Genomic DNA, 22,094 nt, shown 5'->3' on the forward strand with positions numbered 1-22,094 from the left:
TTCTACCTAGTTAATGAAAATGCGATATAAATTGGGCGATCATGCTGGGGGTCCAGTTTGCAAGGTTCTGAGATGCATTTCCCGGTGTTGTGAGGATGCATCCCACGTGTCCCACCGGCTGGGGAAGCGATGCTGTTGGCCGATGGTGTCCTGTCCTCAACAGCCCTAAACCAGTGGCCTCTTGAGCTTTCTGTGGATTCCCAACTGCAGAATGAATAAGTGATGAGTGAAGCTGGTCAGTGCATTCACCCCCCACGGTAGCCCCAGGGGAAGTCTCTGTCTGAGGCTGTGGTCTTTGGGGCCAGGGATGGGGGTCCTGCCTCCCCAGGCATCGCAAGCCACTGGCCTGAGGTGGGACCTGAAGTGAGAAAGGACAGGAGGAGGACTCCCAGGGAGGAGCCTGGGGGATGCCCCAAGAGCCTCAGTCTGCTAAGGACAGGGTGATGCACAGAAAGTGGGGCTGGGCCACCCCGGGTGAGAGGCCTGCTGCCCTGGGGAAGATGGACCTGGGGGCAGGTCTCTCCGGGGGTGGTCTTTGGGAGTGACCGGGGCAGTGTGGAGCAGATCAGAGTTGGGGAGTGTGTGTCAGGAGGGACCAGCTGACCGGCCATCCCTGACCTGCCCACCAGGTCGTGGTCTCAGAGTGGCGGTCTGGCTGCAGCTGTGGCTCTGGGCTGGGACCTCCGAGGAGGGCGTGGGGAGCACAGCTGGACCTGGGGCACTGAGGTCTGCGGACTCTCCTGCCTGTGACCGTGGCCTCAGTTCCCACAAGGAAGAAACGCTGAGGTGGACTGGACCCAGTGCTTCTTGCCCCAGGCCCAGCCTATGGCCTGTGCTTTCCCTGCCAGGGAGGGGTCACGGGTCGAGGGTCAGAGAGCAGGAAGCCCGGACAGCCCGTGATGTGGGCCAGTCAGGACGGCCACAGCCCTCACCCAGCTCACCTGCAGTCAGGTACTAGCTGACCAGAGGTCCGCTAGGTTGTCCTGTGAGCAGAATGGTGTAGGCCCAGGAGGCCAGAGAGCCGGGGAGTCCTCATCCTCCACTTTCCGAGCCTGGGCTCACCTGCCCGACCTCCCTGGGGTCCCGGGGACGCATCACGTCCAGCCAGCCGATAGCGGCTGCCCTCTGGGTCGGGTCGTCCTGGCTGGTGGTCTGCAGGGCAGCGGGGGAGGCTAGGATCAGGGGGAGCTACAGGGGGAAGGGGGCAGCAGCCCTGTGCTGCAGAGTCACACACGGAACGCCAGGCACCCACAGCGGCCGTGAGAGGGTGTTATCAGTGCAGGGTGATGTCCAGAGTGTTAGGACAGTAGCCTGGAAAGAGACTCAGAAACAGTCCCCTATTTTCAGGAGACAGAGAGGGGGACCTTCCTAGCACATGTTTCTGGAACAACTGTGTCATCTGTGGGGGAAGAGAGGTGAGCCTTGGTGCTCACCCTGTAGCACACACAGAGAAACTGTTCACAGGGGACCCTAGGCCTCAGTGTAGACGATAAGACTGTAAAACACGGGAGAGAAACTATAGCGGGAAACCCTGACCTGGAGGAAGGCGAGGAGACTCGGAAACCACCAAGAGAAACAGAAGAGCTGGTGAGTTTCTGAGTCAGAAGAAACTGGACCTCGCCAAATTGAAAACTTACACTCTGAGGGACACCATTAAGAAAGCGAAAGCGTAACCCACCCACTGAGAAGGATATCTGTGAGGCAAGAGCCAGGTAAAGCGGGGAGAGGAGGAGGCTTACAACCCCTCAGACGACACCCAACTGATTAAAGGGGCAGCAGCGTTTGTAGACGCTTCCTCAAAGGTGAAGCACCTTCTTCCTCATCAGGAAAGTGCAGAGAGGAGACGCTGCCACTCACCCTTTGAAATGCAGGGACACCCCAGGCTCTGCCCACTGCCTCCCTGTGTCCCTCTGAGCTGCGCAGTTGGGTGGGCGCTCGCTCGAGAAGGGGTCAGTGTTGCAGAAAAGAGAGGAGGGTGCCAGCCGGAGCAAAAGGGCTTGTGTTCAGGCAAGGCTAATGGAGATGGGAGGGTAATGGACACGTGGGCATTGACCAAATACGTCGCTGGATTAGGGGCAGAACCGGGCTTTACCCACCGGAGAAGGCAGGAAATAGGAGACGGGGCTGCAGTAAACCCTGAGGTGTGGAGCTGGGGTTGGGGAAGACTGATGGCTTCAGTGTAGACACTGAACTGTACAGTTCAGTAAATACAGGGAGTGAGAGCCCGTGTGTGTGCTCACACATCAGCCCGTGTGTACATGTGTGTGATCCCTTGTGCACATGTGTACGTGTCTGTGTTCACATGCCAGCCCATGTGTGCCTGTGTGTGCTCACGTGTGAGACCCTGTGGAATTCCCTAGCTATGTCCCTGGGAGCACCCGGGAGCCTGAGTGTCACCGTCACTGGAGTTCACGGGTGCGTCTGCACTGCTTTGGAGGGTTTTATGCAAATCTAAACCCGTTCTAAAAAATTACATTAAAAAAAAAGAAATACAGAATAGGGTTTGAGGCCCAGCTCAGCCCTGTGACTGGCGTCTCTGTGCCCACCCGTCCCCGGGTCCCGTGGGCCCCACCGCAGATCAGATGGGCACAGCCCCAGCTGCCCAGCCTGGGGCAGCCCCTTCCTAACCGTCCTCTGCCTGGCCAGGGCCTGATGACTGAGCTGATTAGGCCCCTGGGAGGGGCCGGGACTTTCCTGCCCCTCCTTCCTGCCCCAGCCCCCTGCTCAGCTCCTAAGCACAGGCTGCGGTTCCTCTGGAAAGCTCGAGACCACGGCCCCCTCTTAGGTGTGGGGGAGCTGAGGTACAGGGTTGGGTAGGGAGCTGCTTGATGATCCACGGTGGAGGGGGACAGAGGCAGTGGGGGGCAGACTTGTCTCCTCCCTGCCAACCCTGGGCCCAGAGCCCGCTCCTTGTTTGATCAGCTGACAAATCAGGACGTTAGAGGCTCTGCCTACGCTCTGAGCCCATGCGGACTACACATCTAGGAAGGTGGCCTTGGGGGAGGCACTGCGGTGGTGAGAACTGGGGCCCAGGCCACCCCTCCCAGGGCCCAGGAGGCCTGGTGTGGGGGCAGGAGAATCAGTGACCAGGGTCGGCTGGAGATGGGGCACAGGCAGCCTCTGCCTGTTTTGAGGGGTGCTCACCTGAGAAATCCAGCTGAGTACACCCCTAGGGTTTTCAAGAAAGCCAGCCAGGGACAAGAGGGCCCCAGAGCCAGGCTGGTGTCCCAGCAGGGTGGGGGCAGGACAGGAGGTGCCACATGGATGGTAGGGAGGGGAAGGCAGGGGTCAGGAGGCCGTGAGGTGAGGAGGGCAGATGGGCTGCAGAACCGGGTGACCAGCAGGCCCAGGGGAGAGTGAGGAGGTGGAGTGGGTGGACAGGGATGGGGCTCACCCGGCCTGCAGGCGGGGGACAGGGGTGCTGGGCCTGGTGGGGGGGTGTCCAGGGAAGGTGGCTCTGGCCTCTCCTGTCCCCTCCCCATCACATCCCGTGACCTGTCCCTCTGCGATGGCACTCAGATCCCCAGATAACAAGGCTCCCCTGATGGTAGAGTTAACTTCTCAGATAACAGCCAGAGATGGATATGGGACCACATGGAGGAATCGGGTCTGTTGGTGTGGACGGGGGTGGCAGGGCCCCTTCCTGACCAGATGGACTCACTCTGGTCTGAGTCATCCACTTCCTTCCCCACTCCCCTGGATTGGAGGACCTGCCCCCTCCTCTGACCCTGTCGTTGTCTGTGAGGATAAAGGGGCAGAGAGAGCGGGCTGGGCAAGAGCAGCCTGGACCTGCCAAGGTGAGCCCCCCAGCAGGACCCTGACACCGGGTGTCACTGTGCAGCCGGGTGGCCGAGCACTGAGGCCCCAGACCCCCGCCTGGACAGACCCCCTGATCAAGGGCCGAATGCCACCCAACCCCACACCCCAGACCCCAGACCCCACACCCTACACCCCACACCCCCAGACCCCACCCCGCACCCCCGACCCCAGACCCCAGACCCCAGACCCTAGACACCTCACCCCCAGACCCCGCACCTCCAGATCCCTCACCACAGACCCCACACACCCAGACCCCAGACCCAGACCCCACACCCCATTTCCCCAGACAACACACCCCCAGACCCCTCTCTGCAGACTCCATACTCCCAGACTGCACACCCCCCAGACTCTCACCCCCAGACCCCTCCCTGCTCCTTCCAGATGCTCCATCTACTGGTGCTGGCCCTCCTGCTGAGCCTGGTCTCCACAGCCCCTGGTGAGTCCTGACCCCGGGCTCGTGGGGTCTTCTGCCCTCCCCAACCCCCACAAGCCCAGGGGCGGGTGGTGGGTTCGGAGGAGCCCAGGGTTGAAGGCTTCCTGCTCCAGGCCCAGGCCAGGCCCTGCAGCGCACCGGCATCGTCGGGGGGAAGGAGGCCCCTGGAAGCAGGTGGCCCTGGCAGGTGAGCCTGAGAGTCAGAGACCAGTACTGGAGGCACCAGTGCGGGGGCTCCCTGATCCACCCCCAGTGGGTGCTGACCGCAGCTCACTGCGTCGGACCGTGAGTCTCCAGGGGTCCTGCGGGTGGGGTGCGCCCGGGGCTCCACCCAGGCTCCTGGGTGTCCCGAGGGTGGCTCAGCTCTGAGTAGGGGGCCTGTCTCTGTCCCCAGGGAACTCCGGGAGCCCTCAGACTTCAGGGTGCAGCTGCGGGAGCAGCACCTGTACTACCAGGACCGGCTGCTGCCCATCAGCAGGGTCATCCCCCACCCCCACTACTACATGGTTGAGAATGGGGCGGACATCGCCCTGCTGCAGCTGGAGGAGCCCGTGAGCATCTCCCGCCACGGCCAGCCGGTCACCCTGCCCCCTGCATCGGAGACCTTCCCCCCAGGGTCGCAGTGCTGGGTGACGGGCTGGGGCGACGTGGACAATGGAAGTGAGTATCGGGGACCCCAGGATGAGGTGGGGCCAGGCTCCAGGCTCTGGTGTTTCCTCTGGGGACCAGGGTCCCCACCGCGTGCTTCCCCCTGATACTGCCTCCCTCCACCCCTTCCCCCCAGGGCCCCTGCCGCCCCCATACCCCCTGAAGCAGGTGAAGGTGCCCATCGTGGAGAACAGTGTCTGTGACGGGAAGTACCACTCTGGCCTGTCCACGGACTACAGCGTACCCATCGTGCAAGAGGATAACTTGTGTGCTGGGGACGGCGGGAGGGACTCCTGCCAGGTGGGTCAGCGAACCCGCAGCCCCCACCGCCTGGCTTTGCAGCCACACTGACCCCCCACCCCACCCCACCCCTCAGGGTGACTCTGGAGGGCCCCTGGTCTGCAAGGTGAACGGCACCTGGCTGCAGGCGGGTGTGGTCAGCTGGGGCGACGGCTGCGCGAAGCCCAACCGGCCCGGCATCTATACCCGCGTGACCTCCTACCTGGACTGGATCCACCAGTACGTCCCCCAGGAGCCCTGAGCCTGGTCCCCAGGCTGTCCCCTGGGTCAGCGGAGGAGCCGGCCCCCTCTGTCCCCTCCCCACTGCTTCTGGCCGAGGAGGAGAACTTCCCCCACCTTCCCCGGCCCCCTGCCCCAATGCCCACCCCCGATGACCCCCCTCCCAGCTGACCCTTCTCTGCTGACCCCTCCCTGCCCTGAGCCCCTGCCCCAGCCCCCTCCCCCCTCAGCTCAGGGCGCCGGCAGGGGCTGCGGACACTCATTAAAGAGCGTGGAGAGCAGACGTGGTCCTGCCTGTCTCTGGCTGCAGGTGTCACCGCGGGAGGGGAGGGCCCCAGGGCCCGGCTGGGTGCAGCCACCATCTCTGTGGGTCCCCCACCCCTGGGCTTGGGGGTGGCCCCGTCCTGCCCCTCGAGCCCAGGGCCACTGTCTGCACACTGGCTTGTCTTTTTGGTGAGGTAAAAAGTGCCTTCAGAACAGGTAAAGCAACAGTCACTGAGATTATTCTCGGGGCCCCAGGTATCCAGCATTGAGTCAAGAATCAGATTATCATCCCCTATAGCCTGTCCCCGCCCCAGGGCCCTGTCCTAACAATCCGGACTACCCAGCCCGCCAGGCAGCCCCTGGGAGGCCTGCCAGGTGACCCCAGACTCTCGGCGGAGGATGAGGACTCCCTGGCACCCTGGTCCCCACCCCTCCCCAAGGTGACCTGGAGAACCTTTGTTCCCCAGGGGCCAATACGTCACCCAGGTGAGCTGGGTGAGGACTGCGGTCCACGTCCCTGCTTCTGCACACAGCCTGGTCAACTATCCCGCCCTCCTGTTCTCTAACCGTTGACCCACGACCTGTCCTTGGCACAGAGAGTAGGGGCCTCTGCCGGGGCCTGGGGCAAGAACTACTGCAGCAGCCTTGGGTCCGACCCAGCTCAGCGTCTTCTCATTGTGGAAACTGAGGCCAACATCATAGGCAGGAGGATCACAGACCCTAGCACCCCAGATCCACCTCTGCCCACCCACTCTGCCCAACTTTCGAGGCTGCTTGCTCTCTGGAGTCCTGCAGTTCTTCGAGTCTCCACCAGAAGGAGCCCCTACCGCCTCTGGGCGCTGGGCGGGGCCAGGCAGGTGTGGAAGCGGGGGAGGGGCCGGCTGCAGCCCTAGGTCCCTCATACTGGGGACTCGCTGCCCACCTGGGTCAGAGCAAATAGGTCCCAGCCTCAGCCAGGTAAGTCCCAGATGGCTCCTCCCACCACCTGGACCAGCCTGGAGGCAGCCGCTGTCCTGCTGCCGTGGGCACCTGCTTTGCTGAGTGAAGGGCAGGGCCTGCATGCTATCGGGGAGCCAACCGCGCACGGGGTACAGCCCCACACCGCGGTCACAGCCACAGTCCACCATGGAGGACCACAGGTTCTAAGCTGACCCGGCCCCCCTCTGTTCCTGCTCTCGGGGGAAGGGGTCGTGGTGGGAGCGGGTCTCACACTGGGGCTGCAGCTGAGGCCAGCAGGACGTGGGGCAGGTCTGGGTTCAGAGCCTTCAGGCAGGGACACAGGTAGAGAGACAGCAGGCCGGGAGGCAGTGCCCCCTGCAGCCCCAAGCGACTGCCCAGCTGGGAAGCTCCCTCACAGGGGCCCATGCCCTGGCTTCCACCCCTGCTGGGAGCCCTGGCAAAATCTTCTTCCCAGTCTGATCAGACTCCAGCGTGTGAATGATGCCACGTGGTTCTGGCTGCCAAGGTGAGCTTGGCTTTTTCCCAGCAGAACTTTCTATCCGAGATCTGCCACGGAGTGTGGTGAGGGGAAATGGGGAGTGGCGAGGACCTATAGGGAGCAGGGGGGCTTTGTGGAGCCCTGTAACGCTGGTGGTGGCATCACCCAGGTCTGCCCTCGCTAAGGCCACAGGCTGGCCACCCTCCCATGGGGGAGGGGGGTACCAATTCTGGCGGTGGAAATCCAATGTGTTTCTTAAATAAGTTAATATTTATTCCGCTCTGCTTTGCAACCCCCCTCCCCTCCCCTCCCCTTGACTTGAGAAGCCGAGTTTTCCGCATTGGATTATTGCAAACGTTTAACCTGCCTTTATAAAAGAAAGTGAAACGATGGGGCCATCAGCTCAAAGTCTTGAACCAGGCCCCACGGGCAGTGGGGGTCTTATTGCACGGTCCCCACTCCCTGGCGACCGGTTATTTCCCAGGAACCAGAGTCAAGGTGCTCTCTGGAATCCTGAAGGGTTGGAACGGCGGGGAGTGGGTGTGGAGGGGAGATGAGACAGCGATGTGTGGTGGAGACACGGATGAAAACTCGGGACTGTGAGTGACGGAAAGCGTGGCCACGGCGGCCTTTAGCAGGAAGCCGCCACCAGAGGGCGCGAGCGGCCCCAAGCGTGTTCCCTATAAAAAGAAGTGGATGTGAGGATGGGGCTCTGCTGGGCGGCCTCTGCCTTCCTCCTCCTGGTCGGTTTCTGGTCCTTGTCCCTGGGACTCCTGGGCGGGCCGCCAACACGGCCTGGGACCACCTTGGCACACTGAGAAACCCCAAACCTGAATCGACAGGACAGAGGCCTCTGGCTGTGGGCTCCCGCTGCTCCACGTGCCCAGAACGGCATGGGCCTCCCTCTCCCTGTGCTGACATCCTTCTGGCTCCTCTGCCCTCGGGGGGGCCCGAGCCAGGATCCACACACAGCCCTGTCCTGGCCGCCACCCTGCTGGGCGCACCCCAACCCCCGTGCCAAAGCCTGTGGGTACTGCACCCGAGCTACACGGGCTCATCCACGTCATCATCCAGGATTGGCACAGCCGGGGGGGATGCTCTCTTCGGTGGGCTCTCCGGGACGGTGAGGTGCACCCCCCACCCCTCCTCTGGGGGGTCTCCTGAGGGCACTGGGGACTCTGTCTCCCGGGGTTCTGGAGGGGCTGCAGTGCCTGAGGAGGGTCTGGGTTCTAGGGTGGCCCTGTGGCCCCCATCCGCGAACAGGTCCCCACTGGGACTTCCCACGTCCAGCGGCTCAAAAGTGAAGTTTGGGACAGTCAGGTGTTCTGTGTGGCAGGGGGCCTGGCCCCGCCGCTCCCCCTTGGCAGCCGCGTCCAGCCCTGCGCCATCTGCGGGCTCCAGGGGGTCTCTGTGGGGCACAGCCTCGCAGGATGGGGTTCGCCGCCGCAGGGTGGTGCTGCTGCCCTCAGCCGCAGGGGCCCTGGCCACACCCTCGTCCTCTGCTGGGGGCTCTATGGAGATGCAGGGGGGGCTCATCTTCTTCTTCCTGCGCGCCCCCAGGGCCAGCTCGGCCTCCAGGACCTGGGGCTTCGCCTCCCCGGCCTCTGGACGGCTGTCCCCAATGCCCGGCTCCCCCGAGGGCCGCCTCTGCTCATCCACCCGCCCCGGCTGGTCCAGGAAGCCCCGGGCGTCCATGCTGTAGAGCCTGTGCAGGTCTGGCTCGCCGCCTACGATCCCACAGGCAGTGGGCGAGGCCGAAGGGCTGCGGGCAGAGCTGGTGATGTGGCTGACCTCCTCATCGGCCGGGTCTGGGGCTTCGGACTCCTCCCCGCCTGGGGCCGGCGGACGGCTGGAGATGCAGTGCTGTCCAGAAGTGTGCTTGCGGGTGCGGATGCTGGAGGGCCGTGGGGACCGGGGTGGGGACCGCAAGGAGGGCCCCAGGGATGCCTGTCTCATGGGGGTCTTCCCGCCAGGCTCTCCCCAGAATGGGCTGCTGTCCCCAATGCCATCGACATGCCCTTCCAGGGACTCCGTTAGGACGGCCTCCTGCAAAGGCAGGGAGTCAGGTGAGACCAGCCAGAGGGACCCCCTCCCCACTCCAGGCCAGGTGACCGTGTGACCCCCAAGGCTATGGGCCAGGGTGAGATGAGGCTGCAAGATGCTGGTGTGGATGCGCTCGCCCTGCAACTGGAGCAGAGGGGCCTTCACTGAGTCTGGTCACGTGGGGAGGACTGGAGGCCAAGCTCCTGTGGGCAGAACCTGACCAGGGCCCTGGAAACCCTGAGGGGCACAGACCCCGGCTGCAGCCGCTGCTTGTCTGCGGTACTAGGCCAGCTTGGTTCCCCAAGCAGGGAGGGGGAGGGGGGGACCAAAGGCTCAGGCAGGAGGGGATCTGATCTCTGGCTGCGACCAGGCTCGCGGCACGGTTTCTGGGGAGGGGGGAGTCTGGGGGGCTTAGGCTGCTGTTTAAGGGGCCGTGGGTCCCCGTGGCCGGGTGTGGTCATTACACACTCCAAGGGCCCAGCGCCCACGTCTCTCCCACTTCAAATGGGGAGGGAATCCCAGAGACCCCAGGGCTAGGCTGAGGACCCGAAAGCGTCTCCTACCTGTCTGCAGAGAAGCCGGCCGACATTAGGCGAGCGGGCTGCACCCTGCGGGGGCAGAGCACGGAGGGTGTCCCCGCCCCTGGACGGGGAGGACACAGCGGACGGGACCTGGAGGGAGGTGCAGGACTCCACAGGCGGCGAGTGGGCAGCGGTGACCCGGCCTGCGGCAGGAAAACGCCAGAAACGTGTATCCACTCCCAGCGGGCCCCGCCCGACAACCCACGCCCCTCTGACCCCCGCCCCGCCTGCCCCACCGCCCCTCTGGCCCCGCTCCGGCCTCTCTGCCCGGCTCCCACCGCCCCATCTGACTCCGCCCCCATCGCCCCTTTGGCTCCGCCCCGACCCCGTCCCCCCAGGGCCGGGCTGCCTCCGCCAGGGGCTGTACCCGCGGCGCCCGGGTAGGTCTCCATCTCCACCTCCTGTAGCGGGTGGGGGTGAGCTGCTGCCGCAGGCGCCACGGGCCGGAACATGTAGCTGTCGTTGGGCAGCGAGAGCATCCTGGACACCGACACCTTGCGCACGACCAGCACGTTGGGGGAGTCCGGCGAGGCGCCGGGGCTCTGAGGGGCCGCGGGCCTGGGACGGGCGGGGGACCCCTGCGCCATCTCCATCTCGAGCTCTGCGTCCAGCTCGGCGTCCTCGCGGGCCTCCTTGTTGCTCTCCTCCAGGTGCTTCATGAGCACGGCCACCACCACGTTGACCAGCACGAACTGGGCCACCAGCACGAAGGTAACGAAGTAGATGGGCGAGATGGCCGGCAGGTAGGTGAGGCAGTGCTTGTCCTCGCGGGCGCACTCGCGCAGCGTGTCCTGCGGGCAGAGGGCCGGCGGGCAGGCTCCCACCTCCGCCTGCAGGCCCCCACCTCCGCCTGCAGGCCCCCACTCCGGGGGCTCCCATCGTCCCGCCCGCCGCGCCAGCCTGTACCTTCATGATCCCGTTCCAGTTGTCGCCGGTGGACACGCGGAACAGCGTGAGGAAGGCCATGCCGAAGTTGGAGAAGGTGGCGTGTCTGCTCAGGCCCTCGCAGGGGTTGTCCTCACTGCATTCTGCCGGGAGCGACGGGGTCAGCCTGCCCCACGGGGCCAGCGCACACAGGCCTGCCCTCACCCGGGAGAAAGCCATGCTCCTCGGGGTGCAGGGCGGTGGCCCAGCAAGTCCCCTGCTCTGCGGAATGACCGGGCGGCCCTGGCACCGGAGAGCCCTAGATGCTGGGTCAGGCCTGGGAGTCGCCAGGTCCAGGGTCGCCGCACCAACTTCGGGGTCTGGGCAGACCCTCAAAGGTGACAGCCACCTCGATCCCCTCCCACACAGGCCCACTGGTGGCTCCTGGAACCCACTGAGCGTTCGTTCAGTGACATCCAGTGGGAGGGGGCTCCCACAGGACCTGGGCCGCCACGAAAGGTCCCCACAGGCCCCCACCCAGACTGGCCGGAGCCGCACGCCGGGGAGTTCTGAGGAGACCCTGGGTGACAGGAAGGGCTGGCTGCAGCACGACCCTGGGGCCGGTAGACTTGGGGCCACACCTGTGTGTGGGCGCGTGCACTCACACTCGTGTGCGGCTCTGTCGGCCTGGCCTGGGTGTTAACACGTGTGCAGGTCTGCACAGCGCGTCTGCATGCGCGGCGCCCAGTTACCTCAAGGTGAAGTCCGCGGGGGCGGGGCCGGGCCAGCGGCCCGAACGCATGCGCATGCGGGAAGCTGCGCCTCCCAGGCGAGTCTTGGGGGTGGGACACCGCGCTGCCGCACTCACCGAGCCTCCCGAACAGCTCCACTCCCAGGGCAGCATAGATAAAAAACAGGAGCATGAAAAGCAGGCCGAGGTTCCCTACCTACACGGGAGAGAAGCGGAGCGAGGTCAGGGGGCTCAGCCCGCCCCGTCCCCCACCCGCGACGTGCTCGGCAGTTCCCAGGCCTGCCTTGAGCCCCGTTCTTGCTCCAGGCCTCCTGGCCTCGAGGCTCCTGCGGCCCCAGGGCTGCTTGGTGCCCAGGGCCCCTCCTTGGCTTTCACACCCGCCCTGCACCCGGGGGCGGGGGGGGGGGGGGGGGGTGGGTGGGCTGCATCCAGTTCCTTTGCTCCCGAGCGCCTCCCAGCGGCTTGGGTGGACTCTAGCTTCAGGGTCCCCACAGGGAGGTAAAGGGGGAAGCTCTGCAGGCCGCCAGGTCTTGCCCGACCCCTGCCAGCGGCTCTTCCATGAACTTGCCGCCCCTCCTCCACACCTTCCTGACTCTGATGTGGCTGGTGCCCCTCTTCACCAGCCCCCAGAGGCATCGCACCAGGGGTGGCTGGGGCCTGGGCTTCACCCCCAACCCCCCATCCGGCAACTCCCAGACAGGGGGTGGCTGCACAGGAGCACTAAGGGTGTTAACTCTGGGCTGAGGAAGGCTGCTGGGGACCAGTGGAGGCCAGCTGAAGATGCAGGGTGTGGACAGCTGGGGAGGCAGCTGGGTGGATAGATATATGCTAGGCTGGTGGCCAGTGGCCAGGAGGGCTGGATGATGGACAGCTGGACATCTGGTAGATGGGGGACAGACAACTGTCTGAATGGATGGATAGAAGCCTGGATGGCTGGATGGCTTGTTGAGAGGGCTGGAGTCACGGTCAGATGGATACATGGATGCCCGGGTGGACTGGCTCAGGGGCTGAATACTACACAGATGGGGCAATGAGACTTTCAACTCAAGAAGCCACACAGGGTCAGGGTTGGGGCTGTGGACACAGGATGTGAGGACAGGGCCTGAGCTGGCTTCAGGAGAGACAGGCCCGGGTGTGGTCCTCCAAACTCGACAAGCCCACTGCAGCCACACAGGCTCTGCCCTCTGCCCAAAGCCCACTGAGTGCAGAACTGCACTGGGCGGTGGGCCCTGGTCTTCCCCAGAGAGACTAGAGTGAGGCCGCAAAGCAGGTGGGCCGCCCCCTCACAGCACAGCTCAGCAGCCCATTATTCCCTGTAGGTGGCGGGGAGGGGCTTGATAATTGCGTTTGTCTAGAGACTAGAAAGACCACGTGAACGAGTGATGCCTGACCAGTGAGTGAGGCCCTCCTGCAGTCTTGTCCTCTTGGGGGCGTCTGTGATGCCCACCCTGGGAGCAGGGGAGCCAGACCCAGGCCAGGCCCCCGAGTGGCCAACATACCTGGGGCAGCGCCTGGACCACCGTGTCCAGCAGGGCCCGCATGCCCGTGGCCATCTTGAGCAGCTTCAGGACTAGGACGGGGAGCCGAGCATTAGTGGGGGGATGGGGCTGGTCTGACCTGGACTACACATCCCCCACCTCCAGGTCCCCAGGTGGTCCACTGGGGCAGGTGAGGCAGGAAGTAGGGGGCGGGCCCTCCAACAGCGCAGGGCTCAGGTGGGCGGCGGCCTACCGCGGGCGATGCGGAGGACACGCATGATTCGGATGATGGTGGGATTGATGGGTAGCGCCGCGTTCATCTCAATCTCCTCCAGCGTGATGCCCATGATGGACAGCAGGACGATGGCTAGGTCCAGCTGGTTCCACCTGGGTGGGTGGGCAGGCATGGCTCAGTGCCAGCCAGTGCCTCCTCCCCAGCACCCCTGGCCCTTTGGAGCACCTGGAGTCCCCTCCCCATCCCCTGGGAATGTCCTGGTGTCACCAGCGGCACCCCTGCTCAGCACCGTCGCCTCTGCAGGCCTCCAGCCGTGGCTCCCACCTGCCCCATCCCACACACCTGTCCTTGAAGAACCTCCGGAACCCAAAGGCCACCAGCTTCAGCACAGCCTCGACAACAAAGACGATGGTGAACACGTAATTGCAGTACTTGAGGGCCTCGTCCAGAGCCTGGGGGCAAGCACCAGGCTCCTGAACGTCAGGCCCCCTGCAGTGCTGCCCGCCCTGCCCCACCTCTCTGCTCTGCTGACCAACCGGGGCACCCCAGGCCTGCCCACAGACAGGCCTCAGCTATTACTGGATGGAGGTCTGTGCAGGCTTAGGGAGGCCTGCCTGGCCTGACCCTCACAGCATTCTCAGGACGACCCCCAGTTGGGGGAACCCGCTGCTGGGAACCCAGACTCCCAGCCCTGCCTAGGCCAGTCCCACCCTCAGCCCAGGGTAGAAGCCAGCCCACCAGATGGGCTCAGCTTCAGCTACAGAGTTAGAGGCTCTCAGCTGTTCTGGGAGGAGGGGGCGTCCCGTCTTTGATGAAATAATGGAGATGGGATCTGAGAGCATCACCCTCTCAGTCTGACCTTTCCTGGACTTGCGGACATCCCCTAGCCAGCGTTTTGGATGGAACCTGTCACAGGGTCAAGGATGCCCTTGGGACAGGTGGCCCAGGGTGTCCACTGGCTTTAAAGGAAGGAGGGCCCTTTGTTCAAGCCACACCTCCATGTATCCCACAAACCCTGACAAGGGCTCAGGCAGGGCTGCAGACCTGGGCCTCCAGCTCTCAGGGTAGCACCACCTGGTTGGCAACAGACCCCACCCTTGGCGACCGACACCACCCCCTAACCGGGCTGCAGGCCTGGAGGCAGGGGGGCCGGTGTGTCACGACAGTGAGCCCCACCTTGGGCTGGTTGTAGTGCTCCATGGACATGGTGATGACATTGACGCCAATGATGAAGGTGATGAAAAGGTCCAGGTAGTGGCTGGTGCACAGACTGTGGATGGAGCGGCGGGTGGGCGAGTAGTCCGCATAGTAGGGCCGGCGCTGGGCCTCTGCGGGGAGAGTGCAGTGGTGAGTGGGCAGGTGGGGCGGGATGAGGGGGCTGCCTCCCAGGTGCTGGGGAGTCAGGGGGCTGGGGGAGGGCCCAGGCTCGCGCATGGGCCTCGGGGCAGGTCACCCACTGACCTCCTCCTCCAAGAGGGCCTCAGCCTCAGAGCAGATCCCTGGAGTGGGCAGAGAAGCTGAGATTCCACCTGGGCCCTGCCCTGGAGCCCTGTCTGGACCCCCCACCCTGCCAGGAGGTCCCAAGCCAGGGCCTGTGTCATCTACTCTCCTGGACTGGCATCAGGGTCCAGAGATACCTCAGCAATGAAGGGAGGGGCAGATGGGAGCTTTTTAGGGGGCAGGGACAGTCCCAAGGCAGGGCAGGGCAGGGCAGGGTGGCCCACCACACCCCCATCTCCCCGACTGGGCATATGCTGCGTTCTGGGCACCAGGCCCGGAGTCCCTCTGCTCCCTGTCCTCCAGGAGGCCTGTGGCCGTGTGCCTGCTGTCTCGGGCCTGCTTGCCCTCTGGTCCATCTGAGGTTGGTGGCCATGACCTGGGGGATGGGAGGGGGTCCATCTCCCAGCAGCTCTGTCTGCACTAAATGCTCTGCCTGCAGTAACTCCCTAGAGCACACCAGTGCCCGCTAGATGAGGGCCCGGCTGCCCCCACTGCACAGGGGGCCCACCTTGGCCTCAGAACCTGTGGGCAGGGACCAGGCAGAGCGGGGGCCAATGGGAACCAACCCCTCCCTGGGGCCCGCATGCTCCTCGGTCTGGCATGCGGTCACTAGAGAGCTCAGCACAGCAGCCAAGGGGGCCAGAGGCCAGTGAGGCCGGGCCAGCACTGAGGATATGGGGCAGCCAGCCGGCAGGCGTCCCAGCACAGCAGGCAGGCGTGCAAGCTGGGCAGAGGCACACACGGGCTCAGAGGCAGCAGCGTGAACACCAGGCAGGCCAGCCAGCAATCCCTCCTCCTCCCACTGGCACCTGGCACCCTGCAGCCATCCCGTGCTGACCCTGCCTGGCACCCTCCTGCAATGTCCACCCTTCCCTGTGGCAGGGGCAGAGGGGCAGAGATCAGGCCAGTTCACAGCCCCATGCAGTGGCTGGCAGAAGCAGGGCTGAGGCATGCGGGGTGGGGGCAGGTACCTGGGTTGGGGAAAGTGCCTGGAAAGACAAGGAGATGGTCTGAGCTGGCCGGTGGGTGGGGCCAGGACCCCTCCTGGAAGAAGCCCACTCTGCTCCCCAGCTTGGGCAGGGGTGTCCTAAGACCCTCTCTCTGTCTTGAATGGCTGCTTGCTCCCCCCACCGAGGCATGAGAACACAAAAGCGGGGTGAGCCTGCCCCTGCAGTGGTGGGCGTGGGGGCTGGGGTCTCATCCCTGTGCCTCCTGGGAAGGGCCCCCTGCCTCCTCCGCAGCCGTTCTTCTCTGAGAACATGAAGGGCGAGCGTGCAGAGCCATCTGGAGAGGCCAGGGCCGAGAGGAGTTAGGGCCAGGCGGGGGGCTCCGGGGCCAGGGTGCTGAGCCGCTGCCCGGATGCGGTCCCCACAGCCCTGGGCTAGGGGCGAGGCGGACCTGGTTTTCGGCGGCAGCAGCCAGGTCGCGGAGCTGCCCCTGGCTGGCCTCCTGGTCCCCAGCCACCCTCCCATAGGCGAAAGGGGGGCTCAGGTGGATGGGGAGGAGCTGGGTGACGCGCAGTAGCCACCGGCCACCGCCACTCGGAGGGCCTTACTCCTGCGCTTCCTCTCCAGGCGACGCTGCCGCTTCTCCTCGCGCCGCCGCGCCTCCTCGGCCTCCTGGTGCTGCCGGCACTTGTGGAAGTTCTCCACCACGACGCCCACGAACATGTTGAGCACGAAGAAGCTGACGATGAGCAGGAAGGAGATGAAGTAGAGCAGCATCCAGGGGTTGTAGTTGGGCACCGGCTGCAGCACAGGAGAGCGCGTGGGTGCTGGCCCGCCCACGGGCACTGGCCCCGCCCACATGCGCCGAGCCCCGCCCACGGGCACTGGCCCCGCCCACACGCGCTGAGCCCCGCCCACGGGCTCTGACCCCCCCCGATGTGGACCTCTGCCAAAGGCAGCCTCGTCTCTGGGGACGTTGCGCGCTCTGAGATGAGCGGAGACCAAGGGAGAAGTCCCAAGCGGAGGGGCAGGGCTGCCCGCCGCACCTGCTGGTCCACGCCCACGGCGTCCAGCCCGTCGTACATGATATTCACCCAGCCGTCCTTGGACGAGAGCACGAACAGCGACATCAGCGCCTGCGAGGCCAGAGCAAGGCGGGCACCTCTGGGCGTGGCCTCCTGCTGGGCGCGCCCTGCAGGGCCACACGCGCTGCCTCAGCTCGCTCACCGCGAACCCTCCTAACTTGCCGGCTGAGACCCTGAGGCTCCCCCCCTCCAGATCAGGGCTGAGGTGGGTGAGTCACCCGCCAGCCCTGCCCGCCCCGCCCCAGCCCCGCCCACCTGGCCCAGGTTGTCGAAGTTGTACTTGCGTCGCACCCAGCGGTAGTGCGCGGCCCTGCACTCGGCCTTAGTGGAAATGTTCCTGGTGTCAGCGCCCTCGCAGTAGTAAAACTTCCCCTTGAAAAGCTGACCGGGAGGGGTGGTCACTCAGAGGGCACGGCCCTGCCCTGCCATTCCCCGCCCCCTCACGGGCCCCGCCCTCTCCCTGCCTGCGTGGGCCGCAGCCCTCCCGGGCGACTCTGCCTCTGCTGCCCACCGCCCACCGTCCCTCCGGCAGGAAGGCCACGCACCTGCACCCCGAGGATGCCGAAGATGATGAAGAAGGCGCAGCAGATGAGGACGATGTTCCCGATGGGCCTGAGGGACGATATCAGAGTCTCCACCACCAGCTTGAGTCCCGGCGCACGGCTGATGACCCTGGAAGAGGGCCAGAAGGAACGCGCTGCTGGACGCGCCCAAGGGAGCTGCCACCAGAAGCGCCCAGCACTGCAAACACCTGGCTGCCCTGCAGCCCGGGCCCCTCTCCCGCCCCACGTGTGGGCCCACCCTCCTGCCTCCATCCCCTCCTTTGGCCCCGCCCCACGGCCCAGTCCACCTCAGTGGCCGCAGGGTCCGCAGCAGGCGCAGCACACGCAGGATGCCCAAGATCTTGGCACCGCCAGCCGAGGCCATGGCCACGACGATGTCCACCAGGGACACCAGGACCAGCACCCCATCCAGTATGTTCCAGCTGCTCTGCAGGTAGGCGTGCTCACCCGAGACGAGGCCCAGGGCCACCACCTGGTGAGTACAGATGATGGGCTCGTGGACCTACGCCCTGTATATGTGGCCGCAGCTGCAAGGCCAGACGGACAGACCCCCGGGTCCCCCAGGACACGGTGTACCTTCACCATCATCTCCGCCACGAAGATCGCTGTGAAGATGTAGTTGGAGACACTGAGGAAGACGCGCTCCTGCAGGAGACAGGAAGATGGGAGCGGGTGGCCGTGGCCATGGGACCCACCCCTCCCCGGCGAGGAGAGAGCCTCACGGTGCTGCCGGGGTCGATGTCAGGCCTCTCCAGGGCGATGGTGATGCAGTTGAGGAAGATGAAGACGAGGACGACGTGATCGAACATCTTGTGAGCAATGATCTTTTGGCAGGAGATGCGGAACCTGGGAGCCAGGCGTGGGGGTTTTGGGGACAGTCCTGGCCAAGCCCTGGCTTCTGTCCACAGAGCTCACCGTCTGGTAGGGACAAAGGGGGCCCCCGGGGCGGGGCCAGCTTTCCCAGGTGCACCCCTCACCTGTTCTGCGGGGAGAAGAGGTACAGAGCCCAGGGCTCGCGGCTCCGGCAGCACCCCGGCTTGTGTGGCTCCAGCACCTTCTGCAGTCGAGAGCAGCAGCTCTGGGGAGGGGGGGTGGTGTTCAGGGCCCCTCCCAGCCTGACCAACCCCAGCCCCTGCCACCTTCAGGCTCAGCCCTGTCCACCCACCCAGGCACCGGGCCAGGGAGCTACACTGGGGTCTAGGGGACCGGTGAGTGGCCATCGTCAGATCCCCACCCAGGTGGGCCCCAGCACCCTGGGCAGTGAGGTGCCCAGCTGAGAAGGCACTTCCCCTCCCCCTGCAGACATCTCACTGCCTGACCAACTCCAGCCCAGAACTAGCCCTCAGCCGGAGGTGGGGCCGACCCTGGGGCGAATCCCGCTCCAGAGCTCCCCGTGGATGTGCTCTGGCCCAGCCTGTCCTGCTTCCTGCCCCCTCCCGCCCCCAAGGCCTCCCATGAACGCTGCCCCAACAGGGGGAGCAGAGGCAAGGGGCCAACGTGAGGCCCACCCCCACTCACGTCCTCCACATCGTCCTCAAACTCGGCCGGATCCTCCTTGTGGCTGTCGATGCGCAGGAAGAACTCACTGGGCAGGGCCAGCACCTGCCCATTGCAGTCGTGGACCTTGGTGGGCAGCAGAGTGGCCGGCCGTGGGGGCCGCAGGTCCAGCGTGCTGCGGTGGTCCAGGGACTCGGCGCGCCGCAGCGGCGTGGCACGCGTGCCCGGCGAGGCCCCCGCCCCTGGCCGGCCATCCTCGGCCTCCTCATCAGTGCTGCCACTGCCCCTGCCCTCGCCAGACAGCAGCGACTCGCGCTCCCCACACTGGCTCCTGCGCTTGAGGCTGGGTGCGCGGCCCAGGCTGTTCCAGCTGGAGCGCCGGCTGCTCCAGGTGCTGTTGGGGCCCCAGGGGGCGCAGGGCGAGCTGCGGAGGCTAGACTGTGGGGCAGGGGCAGGAATGAGCAGGTCACACACTTCCCAAGTCACCCCCAACATGCTGGCCTCAGGGCACCTGGCTCACGGCCCTTTCCCTGGTGAAAGGGATCTCCACTGACACCTGTGGGTGACATTCGTACATGGATCATCTCTTTTAACGGGCTTCCTTGGTGGCTCGGATGGTAAAAAAATCTGCCTGCAATGCAGGAGACCTGGGTTCAATCCCTGGGTTGGGAAGATCCCATGGAGAAGGAAATGGCTACCCACTCCAGAATTCTTGCCTGAAGAATCCCATGGACAGAGGAGCCTGGCAGGCTACAGTCCATGAGGCCACAAAGAGTCAGACACAACTGAGCAACTAACATGCATGTGTAAGCTAAACAGGGCCTCTCCTCTAAGGAGCGGACAGCCCTGCTGGGGAGCTGCTAGTGGCAGGGAGCCTTCTGCGAGATGCCTGTGGCACACAGTGGGTCAACGGTGAGCTGGAGACATCGCCAGCAAGTGTCAGAGCCCTGAGTGGGCCTCGCACGGCAGCTTGAGGACCAGAGGGTGGGCGAAGGTCATCAACGGGCCAGGGATCCTCAGATATGGCCCAGCAGCTGACCTGGAGCTCTGAGGAGGGACCGCTCATCAGCTTCTGGCTGGCAGGCTCTGGACTTCCAAGGAGAAGCCACGCGCCGCCTCAGGAGAGAAACTGGGCTGTGCTCCGGGACTTCACCTTTGCTGCACCTATGCTCTCTGCCCTTCGCCGTTTTCACCTCCTGGGTCAGCAGGAGCTGAGCTGGAATCTGGCCCAACAGCCCCATCCTCCTCCTGGGGGAGCTAGCAGCTTAGCTGTGATGTGCTTGGCCACAGCTGTTCTGTGACCCACACTCAGTGTCCCCTCCCCCTCTCGATGGTTCGCCTGGACTTTCCTCCAGGTTCACCCCCCACCCCACCCCAAGTTAGTTTGTCCTGCTCCACCCACCCCTTCTGGCCCTTCTGAGATGCACAGAGCCGGCTCTAGCTGCATCTGTCTGGGGTGGTGCTTCCTGGGTTTGTCTGGAAAGACTGTGGGCCCCAGCTCCACAGGGTGCTGCTGGTGACGCACAGAAGCCTCTGCCCGGCTTCCGTCACCTGTTTCGTGTACTCAGCTTTTACACCTTTTTGCCATCCTTCTCTGTTTTCCCTTCTTGTACATTCTGTGTTCTGCCAGCTTTTATCTTACATTGCGCAAATTGGAAGATAAACTTCTGGCCTGCTATTCTACTTGCTTATTCATATGCCTCCCATCAGAACAGTGGTTTCTAGTTCCATTTATAGAAAACAAAGCGCTTGGGGCTGAGGGATTTCTGGGGTGTGAGTGGGGAGGGCACATTCAGGACCCTCACTCGTCTCTGGGAGAGGCCTAAAGAGCTGTGTGTTGGGGGGGGGGGTGAGCCTGAAGGTGCCCTGAGGCCAGGGCAGGGTCCCCTACCAGAGATTTCTGGTCTCCTAGCTGAGGGTCCATGGAGCTGCTGCTGCCACGGCGCGAGTCCAGGGGGCCAGGGGCTGCGTCCAGGTGTGGGGAGCTCTTGGGGGTGGGCATGGGCGTGGCCGCCGTGTGCATGATAAGGGGAGGGGGCAGGCTGCCCCGGCCCTCCAGGTGCCCGTTGGGTGTCACTGCCAGCGAGTACATCTTCATCTCTAGGGGAGGGGGGAGAGGGGAGGCCACTCGAGCCTGCAGGGCTCCCAGGAAGGAGAGCCTGTCCGCCTAGGATCCCCCTCCGGAGTCCCAGCTGTGCCCAGACCCTAGAGGCAGCATCCCCTCCGCCCCATCCCTGCCCCCCATCCACACGCGCACCTGTGGCCCTGAGGTCTCGGAACTTGTCCAAGTCCTCCTCCAAGTGGGTGGACGTCTTGTCTTCATCTGTGTCGGACCTGGTGGCATCGCCCTGTGCCCACCGAGCACACAGCACACGTGAGGCTCCCCATGGGGGGTGACCCCGGATGGAAAGGTCAGGCCCATAAGGGGTGGGAGTGGACAGAAGAGCCCAGCAGGGCGAGGATGGCTGGGGGGAGTCTGCCCCACACTCCTGGTTCCCACCGCCTCCCCTGGAAGCCCCTCACCTCCCCTAGAACCCCTCACTCCCTTGGAAGCCCCCTCACCTCCCCTGGAAGCTCCCCTTCACCTCCCCTGGAAGCCCCCTCACCTCGCCTGGAAGCCCCCTCACCTCCCCTGGAAGCTCCCCCTCACCTCGGCCTGGAAACCCTCCACCAGGATGGCCACCAGCAGGTTGAAGAGCACGTAGTTGCCAAAGGTCATGAGGGCCACGAAGTACAGCGCGGCCCAGGAGGACGTGGAGGCCATGCCGTTGTACAAGACGACGTTCCAGTCCTCTTGAGTGAGGATCTGGGGGAGGGGCGGTGGGCAGAGTGGGCCCAATGTGGGGGCCGAGGGGGCACCAGGACAGGGTCCTGGCTGGGGGAATACCACCAGGTCTCAGGACCAGAAGGACGAGTAAGACCAGGCCCACCACCCCAACGTCCCGGCCACCGTTCTTCACCCCCAGTGGTCTCGGAGGGGCCTTAGCCAGCTCCGAGCAGGGCTATGGCCCTCCAGGGACCACCCGTGCACAGCAGGGGACGGCCTGCCCAGCTGTACCTGGAACACGGTGACGATGGCCCACAGTAGGGAATCAAAGTTCTTCCGGTCGGGGATTGTGTCTCCGGTATCTGTTTTCAGACTGAATTTGCAGCCGAAGAGATGCATGCCAAGGATGCTGGGGGGGATGGTGGACAGGCACGGGTACAGTGAGTGACTGGTGCAGAGGGCCAGGTATGGGGCTGGGGACCCAGCCTGGTCACCCCACGCCCACCATCCACTCCTCTACACCTCCCAGAACTCCAGCTTCCTCGTGGGCAGGGCTGCCCAGGGTCCATGGACAAGCTGTTTCCATTCTATAGGTGGTAAGACCAAAGCCAAGAATGGAGGGAACACTGGAGGCCACTCTGGCTTCAGACAGCGGCCAGGAC

At 64.7% G+C, this 22,094-nt stretch overlaps 2 protein-coding genes across 2 annotated transcripts in view; one reads left to right on the forward strand and one right to left on the reverse strand.

Moving 5' to 3' along the window:
• The first annotated feature begins 4,200 nt into the window (after positions 1-4,200).
• Positions 4,201-5,654, forward strand: LOC128043495 (tryptase-2). The gene is made up of 5 exons (XM_052635849.1): positions 4,201-4,255; positions 4,372-4,537; positions 4,647-4,912; positions 5,037-5,200; positions 5,277-5,654. The coding sequence occupies exons 1-5, from the start codon at positions 4,201-4,203 to the stop codon at positions 5,439-5,441; spliced, it is 816 nt and encodes a 271-aa protein (XP_052491809.1). The 3' UTR covers positions 5,442-5,654.
• A 1,818-nt stretch (positions 5,655-7,472) lies between these two features.
• The window catches only part of CACNA1H (calcium voltage-gated channel subunit alpha1 H), a 56,505-nt gene continuing 41,883 nt past the window's right edge, over positions 7,473-22,094 (reverse strand). The window contains exons 12-34 of the mRNA XM_052635834.1: positions 21,724-21,841; positions 21,316-21,471; positions 20,923-21,013; positions 20,557-20,765; positions 18,687-19,103; positions 18,146-18,246; positions 17,891-18,014; positions 17,745-17,813; positions 17,456-17,640; positions 17,151-17,277; positions 16,861-16,986; positions 16,567-16,656; positions 16,129-16,321; positions 15,545-15,562; positions 14,250-14,401; positions 13,416-13,525; positions 13,092-13,225; positions 12,860-12,930; positions 11,478-11,556; positions 10,652-10,773; positions 10,113-10,536; positions 9,728-9,888; positions 7,473-9,167 (exon numbers count right to left, since the gene is read on the reverse strand). Coding sequence (XP_052491794.1) covers positions 8,166-9,167; positions 9,728-9,888; positions 10,113-10,536; positions 10,652-10,773; positions 11,478-11,556; positions 12,860-12,930; positions 13,092-13,225; positions 13,416-13,525; positions 14,250-14,401; positions 15,545-15,562; positions 16,129-16,321; positions 16,567-16,656; positions 16,861-16,986; positions 17,151-17,277; positions 17,456-17,640; positions 17,745-17,813; positions 17,891-18,014; positions 18,146-18,246; positions 18,687-19,103; positions 20,557-20,765; positions 20,923-21,013; positions 21,316-21,471; positions 21,724-21,841 — 4,279 coding nt within the window. The 3' untranslated portion in view covers positions 7,473-8,165. The remainder of the gene's footprint in view (positions 9,168-9,727; positions 9,889-10,112; positions 10,537-10,651; positions 10,774-11,477; positions 11,557-12,859; positions 12,931-13,091; positions 13,226-13,415; positions 13,526-14,249; positions 14,402-15,544; positions 15,563-16,128; positions 16,322-16,566; positions 16,657-16,860; positions 16,987-17,150; positions 17,278-17,455; positions 17,641-17,744; positions 17,814-17,890; positions 18,015-18,145; positions 18,247-18,686; positions 19,104-20,556; positions 20,766-20,922; positions 21,014-21,315; positions 21,472-21,723; positions 21,842-22,094) is intronic.

This window comes from Budorcas taxicolor, chromosome 2 (assembly GCF_023091745.1).
Source record: "Budorcas taxicolor isolate Tak-1 chromosome 2, Takin1.1, whole genome shotgun sequence".
In the NCBI taxonomy this organism is placed as follows: domain Eukaryota; kingdom Metazoa; phylum Chordata; class Mammalia; order Artiodactyla; family Bovidae; genus Budorcas; species Budorcas taxicolor.